The 20122-nt window shown below is 58.1% G+C and overlaps 2 protein-coding genes across 2 annotated transcripts; both read right to left on the minus strand.

The window, feature by feature from the left end:
* Positions 1 to 2001: 2001 nt before the first annotated feature.
* Positions 2002 to 10930, minus strand: FDXR (ferredoxin reductase). Its single transcript, XM_086623946.1, has 12 exons — positions 10900 to 10930; positions 10710 to 10807; positions 9445 to 9540; positions 8015 to 8137; positions 7329 to 7442; positions 6713 to 6814; positions 5277 to 5384; positions 5002 to 5086; positions 4131 to 4351; positions 3628 to 3799; positions 2975 to 3148; positions 2002 to 2291 (listed from the first exon to the last, which is right to left on the minus strand). Exons 1-12 carry the CDS (start codon positions 10928 to 10930, stop codon positions 2161 to 2163), a joined length of 1455 nt encoding a protein of 484 aa, XP_086480072.1. The 3' UTR covers positions 2002 to 2160.
* Positions 10931 to 14631: 3701 nt separating this feature from the next.
* FADS6 (fatty acid desaturase 6) lies at positions 14632 to 19523 on the minus strand. The gene is made up of 6 exons (XM_086623947.1): positions 19163 to 19523; positions 18192 to 18358; positions 17525 to 17705; positions 16556 to 16743; positions 15785 to 15964; positions 14632 to 14781 (listed from the first exon to the last, which is right to left on the minus strand). Exons 1-6 carry the CDS (start codon positions 19521 to 19523, stop codon positions 14632 to 14634), a joined length of 1227 nt encoding a protein of 408 aa, XP_086480073.1.
* Between the last annotated feature and the right edge of the window lie 599 nt (positions 19524 to 20122).

Raw genomic sequence — 20122 nt, forward strand, 5'->3', positions numbered from 1 at the left:
CCTGTTACCGGCCTCCCAGCGCCACCTAACGACACGGGGACTGGGGATAAGGACCTTCACGGGGAAGCCGGACACATCCCAGTGCCCAGAGAGAAGGATGGAGAGTGCGGGCAGCAACCGGGAGGCAGCAGGACACCGGCTGGGGCTTGGGGACACAGGCAGCAGAGCAATGGGGAGCTGGAGGTGTTGAATAAGGATTTACATAATCGTAATGATCCTTCTGCCCAGGAGGCTCAGTCCTCCATCCCTGCCCTTCGCTGACCTTGATCATCCCATGTCTTTCCCGCAGCCGGGCATTAACCCCAGGGCCTTGGCCAAGTTCTGGGTTGAGCAAGGACACTCAGCTCAGCAAGGACAGACGCTCCCCTTAATCTGTTGTCACAGCCCCAAAACTACCCTGAAGCATCACCAGTCTGGGAACAGCCGCTCAGCGCAAGCACGGTAGCCTGTACCATGGCTACAAAAGCACTCTGCCATCAACATCCAAGGTGATGTGGAAGAAAACTCCGAGGAAGAGCCGGCTCATCTCTTCGCAATACCCACAGATTTGATGCAGCCACAACCACCCCTTCACTGTCACGTTTCTGGCTGGGCTACCTACCAAAACAGTTGCTCCCTGCCCTGAGCACAACCCCCTCGCCCCCACATCCCGCTTTCCAAAGTGCTTATCCGCCTCCAAACCCAGAGCTGACGTAATCTGCTCAAGAGTTCAGCATTAGGACTGCATCAGCCATGAGACGTAACGAGAGCCACATCACACAAGCAGCTGTTCGACAAAAGCTTTATTGCTCGTTTGCGTATGAGTTCCCAGTATCGCATTTCCTGAGTTTCTTAATGAGCTTGCAAATGAGATTTAAATAGAAAAGGAAGGGGGGAGAAAAAAAAATTTAAAAAGGAAAAAAGAGAGAGGCCACAGATCCTCCTTCCCTAAGGCTGGACCAGAGATGAGGTGGGAGCAGTGCCCGGTGGGCAAGATCTCTACCCTGGGAGAGGGCTCGGCAGGGATGGAAGTTGAGCATGGACCTGAGACAACACCCCTGGCTTCATTTACCCTCTGCCTCCATCACGGAGCCTAATTTGTTTCTACACAGCCACCAGCAACTGCCATTGCCACCGTTTCAGCAGGTCAGAAAGGAGCGGTTGCAGTCCTGCAGCGCTCCGGCGGGCAGCTGGGGCCAGCAGGACGGCCAGGGGAGGGGGCCATGGTGACACGGCCCCTGCGCCACGGATAAAGAGGAGATTATGGCTCACAGCTTGTAATCTGGCTTAAAACCTGACACCGTCACCATAGTCAATTTGGGCTAAGAGAAGCATTTAATAAGCTTCAAAATACACAGGCCAAAAAAAAACCCCACCAGTGAAAGGGCTCAAGGCATCGCTTGCACCAGTCAGCACCGGCAGGTACCAACGAACACAGGATCCCTCATGATCCGGAACGAGGCAATTACACGCTTGTTATCCCAATCCACCCCAGGAGCTAGGACCCAGGCTCTGCCAGGGCTTGACTGTGGGAGGCAGGAATTAATGCCCTTGTCTGTTTGTTCAGAGCTCACGAGCAGCGGAGAGCCAACGGTCCCTCCCTGCGCGACAGGAGCTGCTTTGCCTTGGGACATGTCGCCGGAGACGCCGGAGCTGGCGGCTCCGAGATCAAGACAGCCACAAAGAAGCCAGACTCAAGCAGCAGGTCCAATTTGGCTTTCCTGGAAGGGTTTATTTAAAAAACAATTATTATTAAAAGAAGCCTGCTTGGGCACGAACGACAAGGCAACAAAGCCATTTGGCTTGAGGCTTAAAGGGAAGCAGCAAGACACAAGGAAGCTCATCTCTGCAACTCGCCATGGGGAAAGCGCCTGGCCAGGACTCCTGCCAGGTGCACATCTCCCCTCCCGGCCAATTTAACGCTCGAAGGATCCAAATGACAAGAATCCCTCCCAGGGGCAGCAGCCGGCTGCAGGGACACGGGGCCAGCCAGCAGCCTCAGATGTTTTGAAACAACCCGCTTTGGGAACCCAGAGTTCATCATCACTAGAGATGCCCAAGTGCCACACACCTCCCCAGAGCAGCCACCAGCCCCGTGCTCCCAGGCCCTGCCCGTAGCCTGCTGGCATTGCCCCAGGACAGTCCCAGCTGGCCCAGCACCATGTCCCCATCATTGCTGCTTTAGTGACCAATCAGCTGCAGCATCTCCTGAAGATCCACTATCTTCTCTCGGGGTTTGCCAGCAGCTTTGCCTCTCGCCACTTCAGCAGCATCTATCTTCTCCCAGTCCGAGAAGGAAACGGGACGGACCCCTGGGGTGATGGCGAGACATGGGAGGGAGAATTTAACCAAGTGAAAATGAGTTCAGCTTCACCTTCCCGTCAGCAGGGACCTGACGGGCGAGCAAACCCTGCCCTTTCCCGACACGGCGTCGGACTTCAGCCTCACAAAGGGAGGAGAGGGATGGCAAGTTCCAGTCAACTCAGATCTTTACGAGCTGTAACGACGGCAAGCACAGCACCACTTTGGGGACAAAACGCTTCCAGTTCACTGTTAAGCCTCAGACAAGTTAAGAGGCAAAACACGCACACTTTAACTGAACGCCTTTAAACACAGCAACAGCAAATTACTCTCTTGGGCATTTTAATCCTTCTCCCAACTTGCCTGGAAGGATTGCTAGAAAAACCACTCCGGAGCGATAGCTCGCTGTCCAGGCAGCTGACAGCAGCAGTTTACCCAAGGTCTGTGCTGCTTCCTTCCCAGAAAGTGGTCATTAACCCTAGCAATGACACCGAGTTTGAGAGAATTTTAGTCCTGTTCTCCCTGGGCTTCGGAGCAAGAAAACAGCAGCACAACACATTTCTTTGGTTTGGACTCTGCTCCCACAAGCAGCTTGCAGGACTTGCTGCCCCAGGATACCCCAATCCAGGAGGAGTTTGGCTGCATCATACCTTCATGCTGGCTGTTACAGCAGCTGTCCCACACCCCTACTGACCTCGGCTGCGCAGGATGCTCTCCACAGCCCCAAAACCTTCTCTGGAGGCAGACACGTCCAGCATGCCCACCTGGAGATCCTCCAGCACAGACTGGGCAGTGTCAAAGCTGTCATTCATGGTGGTGATGATCACGCCCGTGGGTCCTCTCTTCACCCACCCGCTGCAGTATAGACCTGCACAGGCACACAGAGCAGTCAGGTTCAGCACATGACCGTGGACCCTCCGGGCTGCAAGTCCTCGCCCTGTCCCTGGGTGTCACATCAAGCTGCAGGCAGTGGGAGGATCCACCCCTGTGGTGGGGACAGAGCGCAGCCCTTCAACGGTGCTGTGACAGCAGTTTGTGTACCTGCAGACCGGCACCACGCGGCCGTACGGGCTGTATCGCTTCAGTAACAGACCCCAAGGCCCAGTAAAACCACCGTAACCTTCAGCACTGTTTGCTGCACAACCAGACACCCCCAAGGCGAGCCGGGGACGGGCCAGGTCTTAACGCCCAACAGAGGTGGCTCGTTTCGTCAGTTCCCACTCTCTGACTGCAGCGTATGTCTGCCTTGTGCCAGTGCCCATGGGTAAATGAAGCTTCCCATCTCGAAGCCCCTGACCCACCAGCTGTGCTCGACACGCGGTCCAGCATCCCCCTGCAGATACAGACCTGGGACACCCTCCACTCTGCCCGAGCTGTTGGGGATCACGCCGCGCTGGGTGTCGAAGGGTACCACCGGGTCCAGGGGCAGGCTCCGGTAGCCAATGCTGCTGAACACCAGCCCGCACTCCAGCTCCTCCACATCTCCGGTGGGGACAGCTTTGGCAGAGTCACCCGAGCCCTGAGAGAGGGAGGAAGAGGCTGCCAACTACCAGACAGTCACCAGAGGCACAGCAGCAGCTGCCTCCAGTCCCCTTTGGCATCCTTGATCCCTGGATATTTGCTAAAGGCCTCTCTGCAGCAGCAGCAGTGTGGAAAGATCTCCCTTTGGAAGGGGAAAGGCTCTTGTCGGTGGTACTGGCTTCCCCCAGAGTCTGCCAGCAACCACTGCAACCAGCCAGGGAACATAAAGCTGTCTTTGGAGAGATTCCCAAGGGCTGCAGGGATGCAGCAGTGTCCTGCTCCATCCGCAGCCCTGCCGGGCCACACCAGTTCCCTCACGAGCCCCCTACCTCCAGGCGGGTCAGGGCCATGCGGACACCCCTCACCCGCTGCCCGTCAGCGGTGGGCAGCACCTCCTGGGGACTGCACTGGAACTTCAGCCCCCACTCCCGGGGGGCTGCTGCCCGCACTGCCGCTGCCTGCACCTCCATCTCCATCATCTTCTGCCCAGGCTTCTCCAGAGCTGTTTTGATCATCAGCTCAGTCAGTCGCTTCCTGGGTCTGGGGGCATCTAGGAGGAAAGAGAGAGCTTCAGGACAGGAACCACAGCAAAAGCCCCTCGGGGGACAGCACGGAGCCAAGGCCACCTCCAGGCAGTTTCAGTGGTATTCGAGCGTCCCTTTGGAGTTTGTCACGCCAATGGGAGTCCCATGCCTGTGAGATGACAAACTGCAGTCAAAGCGACCAGGAGAGCTCCTGAGGCTTGAGGCCAGTGGAACACACAAATCAAAGCCTGCGATTTTGCTGTCTTGCTGGTGCTCGGAGGCAGCAGCCTGTGGAGAAGAGCAAGTCTCTGGACACCCTTGAACTCAGTGTTTTCTTTTTAGCTCTACAGGAAGCTCTAAAATCAATGGCCTTGGGATCTCTCCTGCAAGGTTCCCCAGCCCTCCTGAACCTCCTGCCCTCATCACTCAGAGTAAGCATCACTCCCAAGCAGCAAAGCGGCTGCACAAACAGAGAAACAGGCTGTTTCCTTGTCTTTGTGGTCTCCTAGCACTCTGAGGACGAGTCACACCATGGTCACTCAGCTTCCACACGCCATGCATTAAGGACAGGACAAGAGTTTCTCCTGTGCACATTCTGAGCATCTCCAGATCACTCCTAGGCACTTGCCTGTCAAGGTGGGTCCCTGTCTGGAGGAGCACGGCATGCTTCCCTCACCTTTAACAGCATTTTCGAGGCCTGTGAAGTCAGCAGGGTTGAGGACAGGTCTGGTACCAGGCAGGTTTATCATCTCCCGCAGCTCCTGGGAATTGCAGGCAGCAATATTACCTCCAGCACAGAAAGGTCATCCAACAGCCCTGGGCCTCCTTCCTCAGCAGTCCAGGAAGGAGGACACCCAAGTTCATCCCTAGACCACCTCTTCCCACCAGGGACAGGTGGCCTGGGGCTCAACGCTGGCAAACACGGCTGCCCTCCAGCACCCTCAGCCTTACCTTGATAGTGAAAGCAACTTGGAGAGGCCCCCTCCTGCCAACCAGCCAGACGCGCTTCACCTTGCTGCAGGCGAGAGCTGCCAGGGAGCTGTCAGTGATGTCTGTCTTCTGCAAGACAGAGAGAGAAGAGTGGGACGAGGGCAGATGTGGAGGGAGCTGGGGGAAGGCACAGCCTCTGAAGGTGAAAAATCAGCAGAAAAGCAGGCTGTGCCTGCAGAGAGCCTGGGCAAGGAGGGAAAACAAGGCATGTCCTTTTGCACAGAGCTATTTGCACAGCTGGTCCCTCATCACTGAATGTACTATCTGAGGCTGTAATGCACTAGAGGTAACGAGCCAGCAACCCCTGAGATTGCCTCAGGAGAGCCATCCAAGCAGGTTAACCTTGGGGCTAACAGAGCAAAGCCTTCCAGTGATCTCGATCTTAAGGTGCCTTCAGATGCTATTGGGTGACTTCCCAGCTCAGCATATACAGGTACTTGAGTGAAACCCACTGTAAACCACAGCTCAAATCACTCCCTGTCCGTCCCAGGCAGCTCCAAACACAAGCATCTCGGGGCTTGACTGATGGTTGGTGTCCTGCAGCAACCCCATGCTCTGTTTCAATCTTGTGTGTGTATCTAGATTGCAAGAAGATCTTTTCCAGAGAAGACATGCTGGAAGGGACACCAGGTAACCAGGATAAACCATTCTTCTTAACAGGAAACCGCCTGCACACCCTGGCACTCATTTCCAGTGCTGTGTCCTTCACAACATTGCTTCCCAGACTGCTTTAGTCCCTGGTTGGCAGTGCCTCCAAGGTTGGTTTGTTTTTTTTTTAATTTAATTTAGATATTAATACAGGAAGTTGCTGTACAGCTGTAACAACCCTCATGGCATTTCTCCAGGAAGGAGAGCCTTTGCTACCAACATCTGGGGCAGCAGCTGCACAGAGCAGCTGGTGCACACCAGCTACCAGCTGCCTATGGGGGAGCACAGCAGCGGGAGGAGAGGTCCATCAGCTTGGAGCAGCCACCAGCACGCCCAGGGCTACCAGCAGAAACCAGGCTGCTGCCCTCAGCTACAGTAGAAAAAAAATAATCCCAACACAAGAAGCTTCTAGGTTGGTGGTGGAAAAGGATGAGCAACTCCTCCTCTGTCATGGAAAAGGAAGTGACAAAGCTCAGTCACCATCCTTTTAGGTACCAGCAGCCCAGGAGGCAGCAGCAATCCAGAGAGCTCTGCAGTGTAAGCCAAGGCACAGCCGCAGCCTTGGATCACACCCTATGGACTGTGAATCCATGGGGTGCGCCCAAAGGGCAACAGCCTTCCTTGAGGAAAGATCCCAAAGACAGGAGAGTCTGAGGTTTTGCTGAGACGGGTGGGAACCAGCATCCACCCCGCAAGAAGAGAATTTGGGGCCCAGGGTGTCTTTGTGGCATGGAGTGCCCCTGACTGACCCTGAGGAGATCCAGTGGAGACAGGAGGATCCGGGCAATATCCAGCGCCACGTTGCCATGACCCAGAATCAACGCTGTCTCACAGCTCAGGTCGGGCTTCAGCTGCAGGGAGAGAAAGACCCAGCCATGAGTGAATCCACCCGGCCTCTGCCATGTCCATCCCCTCAGATCCGCTCCCACCACCCCAATTCCCTTCCACCCCTCTTTCCCTCAAAAAGAGGTGATGCAGACAGGGAAACTCCACAACAGCCTCCTCCTCACGCAGACATAGTGACACAGCCACTCCAGGCATCCCAGCCGATCCCTCTCCCTACGATGGTATCTCTGGGAGCAGGAGTTGTTTCAGCCAAAAAAACCCACTCAGGCCAAAGCAGAGCATCACCCTCCCCAGCCTCCCATCTGGCTCGGCCAAAACGTGCTGCCAACCTACAGAGCCAGCTAATCCGCTCTCACTGATGTGCAAATTGTTCACATTTCTACCATCTAAGAAGGATTTAACATGGTGCCTGCTAATCTTGTCCAATTGCGGGCCTTTCAGGACTTAATCTGGAGCTGGATGCCTGTGTTCAGATGCGGGACGGGGAGGAAGGGCAGGGGAACACACCGCTGTACTCACATCCCGGTTCTCGGGCAGCCCGTTGTACCAGCCCACAAATGCTCGGGCTGAATAAACGCCGGAGAGGTTCTCTCCCGGGATCCCCAGGACCCGGTTATCTTCAGCACCGTAACTCTGAGGAGGGAGCAGACACAGTCAGAGATGTCACCGTGTGCAGGGTTTGATATCAAAACACAAATGTCCCCTTCCAGCTGCTGCCAGGGACCCTGCATGGCTGCCAACCCTTCCCAGGGGACAGGATACTCAACAGAGGGGCTAAACACAGCCTGAGCACAGGGGCTTCATTCACCCCACCCCACTGACCTCCTTGGGCCAAATTTGACCTCCTTGGGCCAAGGCAGAGCACGACAAGCTGAGGACTGAACAGGAGGGACAAATCCATGTCAGGCTGAAAGAGGTATTGGCCATCAAGGGAAGAAGTTCCTCAACCGCTGCCCCTTGCAGCGGGGTCTCAGGAACCTGCGTTTGATGCCGTGCTCTAGCACGTGCTCCCTGCAAGGCTTTGGACACGGCTTGTAGCACCTATGCTGTCTTGAGGCCGGGCAGAGTTTACCACGGTAATAAGGCACCCAGAAACACCTCACCTGAACCCTCTTCCCAAGACCCCAGTGGGGAATAACCCCACAGACCTTCCCCATGACTTCTGTGGAGCAAAGGCAGCCCTGGCTCTGGGACACGGTACCCACCAGCACCACAGCGTGGTAAGCCTGCTGCAGCTCTGCCACCGTGACGTCCCTCCCCACGGCAACATTCCCGTAGTAGGCGCAGCGTTCCGAGCGTGCCGTCTGCGTGAAGGCGTTGATCACGTTCTGCCGAGATCAAACAAGTGCCGGGGTGTTACGTCTGAGCCACAGCCGGGGCCAAGGCCTCCTGCTGAAAAGAGGTCCCTGTTCCCATCCCCCCAGCCTTGAGATGCTTCTCCCCCTCTCTGGGTCAGTTATTCTGAGACTCTTATCTAACAACAGCCACAGATAATTCACGGGGAGATAAGCACTGCTGTGACTTGGCACTCTTTCCACCATGCTTTGTGGAAAGGAGGATCCCTCTTTTGCACCCGCCTGGGGAGGATGGGACCACTTCAATACCTTCAGTCCTCTGAATAAATCCCTTTGTAGGAGAAAACTTCTCGAAGGGGAGGCTTGCAAGGGAGCCCTGCCAAACAAGCCCTTCCATCGAGGGTGCTGACTGCCAAACCCCCTCTCATCTCAGCCCTTCCTGACGCCCACTTCATCAAGAGAAGACGCAGGGCAGGACGGTGCCCAAAGCCTTTTCTTCTGAGCAATGGGGGCTACACAGCAGAACAACCACTTCTTCCCCCGCAGCTCCAGCCAGAGTCAGCCTCCACACTGCGGAAGCTGCCCCAAACCCACATCCAGTACGGCCACCCCTCCTCTCTCAGCTCAAAGGGATTCAGGTGTTTCAGTCTGATGATCTCCAAGGGTTAAACAGGGAAACTATCACAAGACATTGGTGTGTCTGGGTCTCCTGTGTCCTCCCACTGCAACCACCTCCCCACAGCTCAGACACAGCAGATACTCCTGGGTACAACTCGCACCCACTGTGAGGCAAAGGAAAATGTTTGATTTCAAAGAGCTCCTTGGTTTAACTTCTCACCCAGGTGTGCACCTCCCACATGGAGCCCCTCTTCATCTCCACCACCCCTAATAGCAGTTCTGTGTGTTCTCAGGCATGTAAAACGGGTATGGACTGAGCACACACAGCCATGCTCCCTCAGCATGAGGGCTGGAGTCTGTCCCAGCAGCTGCAGCAAGCGGGCAAGATCCTGCTGCCATAAAGTTTTCCGGTACAAAGAAACCCATCTGTGCTCCTTGCTCTTGCTCTAGGCCAGGCTGACCAGCACAGGGAGCACCAACTCCCATCACAAGCCCCTGTTTTGACCCACTCTCCAGAGCTGTAACGCCAGACGTCCTGTATCACCTGGCCATGGCCTTGTTGGGTCTCAGCAGGGACAAGGAGGAGACTTGGACCTCTCCAGAGTGACAGCTCCACCCCTCAGTAAGCCTTGAGGCACTATGAAGGACACCGACTGCCTGGCCTGCGCCCACCACCACCACTGTGTTCGACTGCATGAGTGAGGGGCCGAGCCAGCACTAACCTTCACTTCGGGGTGGTCTGGGGCCACCCCAAAACGGACGAGCCCAAAGGGAACAGGCAGCTTCTCATAGATGTCCACTCGGGCCCCGCTGTGGTGCTGCAGGAGAAGGAAGTCATGGTTAAGGGACAAGGACAGAAAGACCACCTGAGCCCAGCAGCTCAGGAGGGACACACATCGCTCGCTTGCTGCTGGGGCAGGACGGAGGGTTGCCCCAACATCCCATAGCCAGAAAGAGCCTCTTCCATGCACTGGATGATGCTGTATCTGCTACTACCAGCTCAGATTGCAAGGTGTAACAGGAAGCGTGACCTCAACCACCATCAAATACATCTTGTGAGGGACTCCATCCTCTCACCCACCCCACAGCCCGTCTTCCACACTAACCTGGTGGATATCCAGCACCCGGGGGGCTGACGAAAGAGCCTCCACACCAGCTGGGAAGCACCCAGTGCAGCACCCTGGGTGCTGGTGGACCTGCCAGGCCATCTGCCAGCCCCTGGCAGAGATGTCCATGCCCTGAGATCCTCCTGTGCTGAGTCGCATCAGGGTCAGATCTTTAGACAGACGTTTCACTGCAAGGCTTTTGTTATCGTGTATTTTGAGTCAGCCTCTTCCCAGAGATTAAGCAGCCCTGAAATTTGTCCCTGAGGTTTAGTACCAGCTATTTTCCAACACATACCAGAGACAACACAGCACGGTTTAATCACGGGGTTAAGCTGCTGCATCTCTGGTCGGTGCCAGCAGCCTCGTTCTGTGCTCAGGTCTCATTTCCCGACAGAGACCTGACTTCCCAAAGCACCAGCATTCACAGACACCAGCTAAAGACCACCCGTGGGCCTTAATTCAACTGGGGGAGGAGGAGGCAGGAGAGCAGGTCCTGCACGTTCCCTTTAACACACGGTTAACATCATCCCAGTTGGGTGACAACAGCTCCAAGCAAGGCAGGTCTCTGCTACTTATGTGATTCTAGAAAAATCACTTGGGTTGAACCTTCAGCAACCCAGCCTGGCCTGGGTCTGGCCAGGATGGCCCAGGGGCAGGGCAGGGATGGGGGCAGCAGTACCCACCCCAGGCAAAGGGGGCCAGGAGGACTCTGTGGGGTCAGGGCTGCCCTACGCAGCCCCCCAGCACCACAGACCTGGCTGGAGCGGGGTTGGGAGCCCACAACCCCCCCCCCCAAACCCCTCAGAGCCAGGCAGGATGGAGATGCCTCCCTCGGCAGACAGGTCCCTGCCCTCACCCGCAGCCACAGCCCACCCCGGTACCTTGAGGATGTGCTGAGCCGTGTAAAACCCCGCGGGCCCACTGCCCACCACGCAGAGCCGAGGAGCCGGGGCAGACGAGGACAGCCACCGCCTGAAACCTGGAGGCGTGAAGGACACAGAGGACGTGATGGAGCGCGAGTTCCCAAATCCCGAGCCCAGCCACAGCCCTTCCCTGGAGCCCAGCACCGACCCCGAGGGGCGCGTCCCCCCGCGCCGGCCATCGCGCAGCCGGGCGGCGGCGGGCCGGGGTTTATGTACCCGCCTGGCGGCGCGGCCCCGCCAAGAGGTTTGAGGCGGAAACGCCCCGAGGTCAAGGCCGGCGGCTGCCGCGCTTGGCCGAGCCCGCGGCCGTGTCGCTCACGGCTGGGCCGGGGCCGGAGGGGCCGTCAGCCGCCCCGGAGAAGCGCACCAGAAAGCGCCGCACCCGAGGTGCCGCTGCCCCGGCGCGGCGGGGAGCCCCGCTCCCGGCCCGAGGGGCACGGGGCCAGCACTCTCACCCCGCAGCGCAGGGCACGGCTCCTCCCCGGCACCAAGGCCTGAGCACGGGCACGGTTTGCGCCGCCGCTCGGCCCCACGGCCCCGCTCCTCCCGGTCTCAGTTCCCGCCATAGCGCCGGTTCCCGCCGCAGCCCCAGTTCCCGCGGGCTCGGGGCACGAGCTCCCCCCACGCACCGCCCCCAGGCCCCGCCCCTCACCGCGCGGGGGGCCGCCGCCCCGCCAGCACGCGCCGCCCGGCCCCATCCCGGCCGCCACCGCCTCCGCAGCCGCCGCCGCCCCGCCCCTCCTCCCCGCCGACCAATGGCGAGACGGGAGAGAGCCGTGCTTTGCATAACCCCGCCCCCACAGTGTCACCCGCCCCGCCCCTGCTCCGACAGCCAATGGCTGCGTGCAACGGCCATCAGGCTGTCCAGAAACGAGCCGTACCATAGAGAGGCAAGGAGGGAGAGGCCACTTCGCGGCCGCCCGCGCCGCTGCTCTCTATGGAAGGCCTCCGCGGTACCCTGCCCGCCCGGGGCTCCGCGCACCGGCTCCATCCCTGCGGCTGCCAACTGCGCGCGCCCCGTTATCGCCACGAGAAGCTGAAACTCAGACTGATTGTAACCACCCCCCTGTGCCGCCGTCTGCCCCTCGCCAGGAGAACCTGCAGAATCCCCCACCGAAGGGTAAAACATGAGCGCCGGAGGCAGCAGGTAAATGCTGCCGCCGGGCTCCCACCCCAGTGTCTCCCATGGTCCCTGCGTTATTTCCTCCTTAATCCCCATCACTCGGCTTATTTCAAACGCAACTACTCACACCTCCCGTGCAGGAGCACCCCATCTTGATTCGGCCCCTGCGCAATACGCCCGGCAGGGAAATCATCTCAGCGGGCCCAGGAGGCGTTTAGGGGTTGGACAGATGCCAAAGCATGTGGGCGAGCACTAACGGGGCTTTTTAAAAGCAATTAAGACCGAGAGGGGTTTACAGCTAGAAGTCGATTTTAATAAGGGTCATAAAACCCACATGCTTTCTCGCATGGTCTTGAAAATTGGTTCATGGCTTTCTGCAAAGGCATGCTGAGAGCGGCAGCTGGCCATATGCCTCCGTCTGCACCCGCTCCTTCAGGGTGTTTGTGGAGAGGACCAGGATTTCCGATGGCTTTAAAGCCTGTGCTTGTGCTCCAAGCCTCCAGCCTTAGCACAACACGGCCGTTGCCATCCCACTGCCCAGAGAGGTGAGGCTGGAGGTGCAGTTCCAAAGATCAGTGTTGATATCACCTCCAAAAAGAGCTGAGTTTAAATCTGGAGCATCACTCAAGGCAGAAATTTGGGGGGTTCAGAGCACAGGTCCCAGAAATCTCCCTTTTCCCCATTAACCTCTGCTGTATCTGTCACTTCTGACGTGGGATAATCTACGTTTCCCAAATCACAAGTTGTGTCCTGCTGACTGACAGATCTGCAAACACTTGCCTTTAGATGACACTGCGTTAAACAATATCCATGAAATCCAGCTGTGGAAAGGGCTGTTGCTCCCACCAACACTTAGAAAACATCTTAGGACTGATGTGTTTGCAACAGGGGAGGAGAAAGAGCATTTTGTGCCCACCCTGCTCCCTCCGAGCGGGGACATGTGAGGCTGAGATTACCCCTTCTGAATTGAAAGCACCACCAACACGTGCTCACCCCCCCCCTCGCCGAGGCCAGGCGCACCATTAATTCGGCAAATTTAGCATAATTTAGCTCTGATGCTCAGTTAACAAACTAATCATGGGGGCAGGAGGGCAGCTCTGGGGAGGATCTCTGCCACCCCGAGCCCCAGGTGACCCCAGGAGCACTCAGGCCCTTTGGTCCAGCCACACACCCCCCTCCAGCTTTCCCCTCACCTATGAATCCGGCATAAACCATGCTCAAAGACTGAGAATTTGCCCTTTGGATGTTTCACGATATCCTGGATCGATAAACGCGCATGGGGCCAGTTAGAGGTGACATAGCATCAGCATGCCCTGGGCGCCAGCCCAGGATAAAGCAGTAATTCCCTATTTCTGATGCCAAAGGGGTCACACTGGAGGGATCCAGGGCCAGTTTCACCCACTGCCCAGTGCTGGATCAGGGCACTGGGACATGACACAGGGACATGTCACAGCCATCCCAGCTCCGGCCCCATGTCACAACGGCCTCATGGGGACACTTCTCCAGTGGGTCTGAGGATGTCCCCATGCTTGGTGAAGGAGAATGGAATAGGTGATGCCTGTGGGAGGGCAAACACCACGGGCTGCCCGCTGCGACCCTCACCATGCCATGGGCCAGGACCAGGACAGAGCATCCCTGTGCCTCGGGACACATTTGAAATGTGGAGCCTTATAAATCCCAGTTGCGGGGCTGTGGGGAGCCCAGCCCTGGTGGGGGGACAGCAAAAATCAGGGAGCAAAACCCCAGGCTCAGAGCAAAGCCAATCAAAGCCTAGAGCCAGCGCTGGCTCTGGCTCCGGTCCCAGTTGGGCCAGCTGCCTTCGCTGCTGCCAGCTCCCCCCTGTGACACTGGGCTGGACTTTGTCACCAGTCTTGCAGCTCCGGGACAGCAGAGCACCCTGGGAAAGCCAGACACGGAGTCCCAGAGCAGGCTGGAACCAGGCGTGGGAGCATCTCACCTGGCAGCAGGGCTCAGTGGGCTGAGTTCACCTTTCCTAAACAGGGAAAACCTTCCAAGCCCTGGAGACCTGCCAGCCTTGGACAGGTGATTCTCCTACTAAACTCTTGCAACAGCAACGATTGGGTCTGGGGTCACTGCTGGCACCTCAATACAGACACTCCACATGGGATGAGGGTCTTACCCCCAGCCCTGCCTTAGGCACCGCAGGATACCAGTCTGATTTGTTCCAGCAACAAAACGCCATAATAAAGAAGATCCACTTCAACATGTTAAGGCCAAATTTGCCAAATTGTTGTTCCTGGAAGGGATTGATTTACCCCAAAGTCAGGCAAAGCGCAGGCAGCAGTGACACAGCCCCCTCCCCATGATCCACCCCTCAGCCCCAACCACACATCTGCAGCTCCATCCTACAGATCCTGGCAGCTCTCAGCCGGGAACCAGCTCCGGATACCCCAGACACAATGCCGCATCCCGCCATATCCTGCTGCAGGGAGGCCCCAGCCAGCAGACGAGGGTATCTTCTCCCCAAGCGTGAAAGCAGAGTGGAAAAAACTAAGTCCTGGCTGGGAATAACTGGGGAGAATCCCACTTTTTGTGTCCTCGGCATTGCACAGCCTGGCTCTCCTCCCACCGTGGCTCCATGCATCATTATCTAGCCAAAAGCAAGACATTGAGGAGAGATGTTTCCTACGCGACGGCTTTATGGAGGTGCGTGTCTGTGTAGCCCTGATCCTGCTAAAACCATCCCTGCAGCAAGTCCCTGCGGGAAGCAGCCCCCCAAGTCCTGGGGCCTCGTCCTCACTGGATGCCCACCAGCTCCGTTATGGGGGGAGCGTGGACCATCAGCTCCTCGTATCTTCGGAGGAAGAGCCGGAGCCTGGAGGCATAGGTGTCCTCGTTGTAGGGCAGCTTCTTCTGCTTCAGGTACTGGGAGACGATGGGTTTGATCTGCAAAGGCAAAGGCAGGGTGACCTCCATGCAGGATGTCCCAGCGTTTGTATGAAGTTCCCAGCCTGAGGCATCACCGGGTTCCCTGCAAAGTGCCCAGAAGACCCATCCCGCATACCCAAAATAGGGCTGGAGAAGGCAGCACCAGCTATAACACCTTTACCATGAAAACCAGGAGGAAGGTGGTTTCCAATTGCGCAACACAGGGAGTTGACACTGGCAAAACACCTTTGCACAGCTCTGGATTAGGAGAGATGTCCTAACGAGGCTTTTAACGAGGGCCAGCCACGCATGCTCATCACTTGCACCCGCAGTTATCCTGGCGTGCCCACGCAGCCAGTTCGGCAGCGGGGCTGGGAGGCTGCCGCCACCTTAATTACCCCTTCCCTGCAACACACCTTTGTGGGAGGCAGGTCCTACCGGCCCCGCGAGCTCGAGCAAAGGGCACAACCTGAAACCCACTGGTGTTCCCAGTCCCTCCTCACTAGTACTTATTTTTTCCCCTGACTTGAGATGGAAAATAAGCGCATGGCGTTAAGTGAGTGAAGATCCCGTGCTGAAGGGCAGCGCATGGACCTGCCTTGGGATCCCCCCGAGCCAGGGCAGTGCTCAGAGTTCATGTCCTGAGCACAGCCCACGCCTCAGAGCAACAAGTAAGGGCATGACCAAAATTATAGAGAGATTTGCCTGGACACTGGCTGAAACGAATGCCAGATTGTGCGGCCCTGGAGGTGCTTTCCCAAGAAAAGCTGGGAGGCTGCTGCAGGCTGGAATCAGGACCAGGAAAGGAGCTGGCAGTGGAAACGGGGGAGAAAGAGGAGTAAGGATGGAAGGAGGTGGGTTTGGGGCTCTTGCAAAGCAGCGGGACGTCTCTAGCATGGGAGAACCAGCACAAAGAGGCTCAGTTTGAGAAGGGGGCTTGCAGTGGTGTGGCAGGAAGATGGATGGTCTTGTTCCCATGTCATCTCCCAACACACTCGTCTACTCTGCAGGGCCATCTCACCTTCAGGCACATGTTGTCGGAGAGGCTGGGGAAGAGGTGATGCTCCACATGGCAGCTGATGAGTGAGTGGCCGAAGGACCAGTCGAGGAGGGCGTTGCGGGGCAGGTTGAGGACGCCCAGGCTCATGAGGTGGATCCGCTTGGGTTTCCGATCGGCCGCGAACATGGGGAGGCCAATATGCTGCAGGAGAGGGAGGTGGGGACCTCGCAGCACGCGCCACCACCCGCAGCCCCTTCCCAGCAGAGCACACCATGGCTCCAGCCATGCGAGGGCATGAAGATGACAGCCAGTCTGAGCCATGTTTTGGGGTTTGGCTGCCAACCCCAGAGCTGGGTTCATCCCTAAAATCGCTCCATCCTGTGCTTGTCTGTCCATAGAGCCACTGAGGAGCACCCAGGCTCTGACCCCTCAAGGCACTCACACCATGTGCCACCAGCCTCTCTCCATCCCAGGACCTTCAATACCAGCTGCACCCACACCTGCAAACACATCGACCCCCCAAGTCCTGCAAGCCACCGCAGAGGACATCACCCTCCAGCCCTTTTCACCCATCTGCCCTGATGTTCTCTCAAGGCCACCACTGTCCACCCCAAGACCACCAGCCTGACCCTCCTCATGACAGCATCAGCATGAGGGAGGTGACAACTGAAGCCGCTCGTCTTAAAGTGACACGAGCTCCAGCCAGCAGTGTCACGGCTGTGTCACCAGCGCTGGATGGTGGCTGGCCTGTCTCCAGCATCATTGGGACATCTCGGAGCTTCAGGTCCCTACCTGGAATATGTTGACATGGATGTAGGGATGGGCCAGGAGGGAGCGGGTGAGCAGCATGCAGAGCAGGGCGGACCACGGTGACTGGAAGCCCGAGACGTGGAGCAGCAGCCAGTAATGGCAGTAAAGACCCAGAAACATGCAGCAGAGTGTCCGGAGAGCTACTTTCCATTCCACGTTCCTCAACAAATCTGCGTGAGGAAGAAGAGGCAGCTCTAGGTAGGCCCAAACCCCCCCAGCCCTGCTGAACTGCTGGGTTTTGGGGCTGGGGCCTGGACCTCCCCCCCCAAGACAGTGCCCTGTGGGCTGCAGCCCCAGCAGCGGGTCCAGCTGTGCAGCATCACTTGGGGATTTGGCTGCATCTTCCTTCCTTACAACTTGCCAAGTCATCGCCTGTGTTTTTGGCGTTGCCCAGAGCCGTGTGCTCAGCCCAACAGGCTGGGCTTCCTCAGCCTCTTACTATTTTCTGGGCTTTTCTCCTCGGTCATTTCCTGGCACCATTGATTCCCCTGAGCCACTGCTTTGTCTGCCCCAGTTCCTTGTGTCCCGGCCCCTGCAGACCCCACACCTCCACCCCATGTAGTCAGCAAACACACCCTGTGTGCTGCTCGGACCGGCCAGAGACCTACGTACGACGCTGAACCCTGCTACAGCCACTGGTCTGAATTAAAGGAAAGCAAATCTGGGCACTTCAGGCTTATGATGGCTTTTGCCAGACCTTCCAACACTTGATCCAACGTAGGAAAATGTGAAGCGTTTCTGAGCACCAGCAGAAAGGAGAGATGCAGCAGATGCTTTCCCCAGAGCAGAAGCAGCATCACCTGCCTTTGCTGCAGCCCTGTGTCATACCATGGGCTGGTGTAGTTAATGTGATGCCTCCAAACAAAGCAGAACCCTTGGGTGGGGTGAGACCTGGACAGTAACAAGCTCACCATACCCAGCACCCCGTCCCAAGGCGGCTGGGACACATACCAAGTGCAACCAGAGGGGTTATGATGGGCACTGCAAGAGGTGCAATGAACATGTAGACGTAGCGGTTCAGGAAAGGAAGTTTCCAAGTGCTGGAGTCCCCCAGGCCGATGACATTGGTGTAGCCATGGTGCATCTTCACGTGGTTGTAGGTGGCCTGCTCGGCCGTGAAAGCTGAGCAGATCTGGGAGGGAAGAGAAAGGGGAGGTGATGCCAATGGCCACAGCACTAGGGTCCCTGGGAACACGCTCTGCACCCAGGGGAGATGCTCTGCACCCTGCAGGCTCCAAATCAGTCTGGAAACAGACTTCTGAAGAGTTAAGCATTGGAAACAATTCCCACTATTCCCTGCAATGCATCATCCTGCTCTGCAGCCCCACGGCCAAGGGGACCAACACAAAACCCCACAGCCCAGCACATCAGAGGGGCTGTCCCCAGCCAGGGGCTCACCCCTGGCCCCGTTGCCTCCAAGCAAAGCTCCACAAGCAGGGATATTCCTGGTGCTCCCTGGTGTACTGTTGCTTTCCATTTAACTCTCCTGCACATGGATCAGGAAGGGTTTGGATCGACCTTGTTCTCCAGTGGCTGTTCCTGAAGCGTTTCGGGTGCTGGCAAGGTGCTGATGGGACTTTTAGGGGGGCTACCACCCAAACCCCACAGTTTCACTCACCTCAATGAAGAAGATGGCCCACACTTTGCCCCAGGACTTGGACTCAGTCAAGGCATTGTGGCTGGCCAGGTGGCTGCCCTTCACGGTCAGAGTGTGATGCACCACGCCAAGGGTGAGGACACCCGCCAGGAAAGGGATGGCCTGGGCTGACCGCAGGCACAGGAACCCTGTGGAGAAACCAGCCAGGCAGGAGCTCAGCCACGCACACGTGCTGCAGCCTTCATTGCTTCTGAGCCGGGCTGGAGGTGTTGCTACACCCAAACACGCCAGCCACTGCCCTAAACCTGTTTTTCAGATGCAGTTACAGGAATTTAAACTGCCTGAGCCAGAAAGCTTCCCTCTGCACCACCCTGCATGGCCGGACCAGCCATGCTCGCCATCGTGCTGAAGGTTTGGTCACTTCCAGCCATGATGGCACTGGGCGCTGCTGGTGCCAGGTCCCATCCTGCAACTCTGGCTGAGATCCCACTAGTGACAAATACAACTCTGCCAGGATTTCAGCATCTCCAGGAGTTCAAAAGCAAGAGGAGGTACCAGCCACAACTTTCCAACCATGCTGCTGGAGCCCCACACTCGACCGAGTCCCCCTGCACCTGCCATGGCTGGGGCTATTGTCACCAAAACTCCCAGGATGTCCCTGCCCCATGGCAGCGTGTGGATGGGGCACACCACTCCCTGTCCTGCCTGTGCCCATCTGCCCAGGGAACCATCCCTTCACCCCAGACTGTACCCGGCTGCCATGGTCCCCTCACCCCAGGCTGCACCCCAGGTGCCACCGTCACCCACTGCAGGTTCCCAGTGGGGTCAGGTCAGGGTGCCCCATGGCACAGGGTTGAAGGGGTTATTGTTATTTATTACAGCTTAATAGGCTGCTAATAGCTTCCAGCACAAAGTTGTACCAACAGCACAAAAGCTTCGAGGAGACAGCAGGACCCCGCTGAACACAGTTTCAGGGGGCTGAGCCGGGTTACCTGCCGGAAGCAGGAGGAAGCTGCAGGTGAGGATGCTGATGTCCACGCCGTGCCGGTCCCACCAGCTGCTGCTCTTCACCACCTTCTGCACCAGCTCCGAGAGCTCGGCCATCAGGGCTTCCCCACGCCGCCCCGGCTCCTGCCCCTCTCTCTGCGGGGCTCTCCCGGGGGTCACGTCCCCGTCACCCGGCGCCGGCCCCGGCTCCCAGCCCGCTGCCATCGCCTCCGTCCCGCTGCCGTCGGGGGCTGGCGTGCCCCGGAGCGGGGGGTCCCCCGTCCCCCCAAGCCAGGGGGTACCGCTGTCCTCGCCGTTGACTTGCTGTCCCCTCCGCCTGGCCGGGTCCCCGTCCTCCAGCGGCATCTCCCCGCGGAGCAGAGCCCCCGCAGGGCAGCACCCAAGGCGCAGGGGAGCACCCGCAGCCCCCCGCCCCGCCGCAGCCGCGTTTCCCGGCTCCCGCTGCTGCCGAAGGACACGGGAAGGGCAGGGATGGGGGGCGAAAGAAAAATAAATAAACAATCCGAGGAGGACGCAGCCAGCGGAGATGGCGGCAAAAGCCACCCAGGCTCCCACCCGGGGACACCCCGGCCACCGCAGCCCCCTACTCACGCCGGCCCCGGCGCGGCGGCTCTCCCGGCGATGGGCGCTTCGGGGCGGGCAGCCGGTGCGGCACCGCGCACCGGGGCTGAGCAGCAGCGGGGCGGTGAAGGGAGGAGCAGGGGAGGACGGGGAGGAGAGCGAATGCAGATCAGCCACGGTAATAACCGGCCTCGGCGGCCCATTTTGGGGAGCAGCCGCGGCGGTGGGGCGGGGACGCTCGACCGAGGGTACGGGGAGAGGAGGGCGGCGGAGGAGGGAAGGAGCGGAAAAAAGATGGAGAGAGACAGTGGAAAGGCTGGGAGCGAAGGAGCCGAGAGCCAGAAATAGCTCCGAGAAACCCAAGCAGAGCAGCGAGGACGGGG

Source organism: Tauraco erythrolophus, chromosome 20 (assembly GCF_009769465.1).
Source record: "Tauraco erythrolophus isolate bTauEry1 chromosome 20, bTauEry1.pri, whole genome shotgun sequence".
Taxonomy (NCBI): Eukaryota; Metazoa; Chordata; class Aves; order Musophagiformes; family Musophagidae; genus Tauraco; species Tauraco erythrolophus.

What these genes read in the sequence shown, in the direction of transcription:
- FDXR (XM_086623946.1), bottom strand. Translation starts at nt 10,930, where the DNA reads ATGGCCGGCGCGGGGGGACGCGCCCCTCGGG. An exon ending in GGCTGCCCGAGAACCGGGAT is followed by an intron (nt 6,815 to 7,328) that starts GTGAGTACAGCG and finishes CTCTCCCTGCAG; the next exon opens with CTGAAGCCCGACCTGAGCTG. An exon ending in TGGCCCTGACCCGCCTGGAG is followed by an intron (nt 3,800 to 4,130) that starts GTAGGGGGCTCG and finishes TCCCTCTCTCAG; the next exon opens with GGCTCGGGTGACTCTGCCAA.
- FADS6 (XM_086623947.1), bottom strand. Translation starts at nt 19,523, where the DNA reads ATGCCGCTGGAGGACGGGGACCCGGCCAGGCGGAGGGGACAGCAAGTC. An exon ending in AACCCCTCTGGTTGCACTTG is followed by an intron (nt 16,744 to 17,524) that starts GTATGTGTCCCA and finishes TTCCTCACGCAG; the next exon opens with ATTTGTTGAGGAACGTGGAA. An exon ending in TCCATGTCAACATATTCCAG is followed by an intron (nt 15,965 to 16,555) that starts GTAGGGACCTGA and finishes CCTCTCCTGCAG; the next exon opens with CATATTGGCCTCCCCATGTT.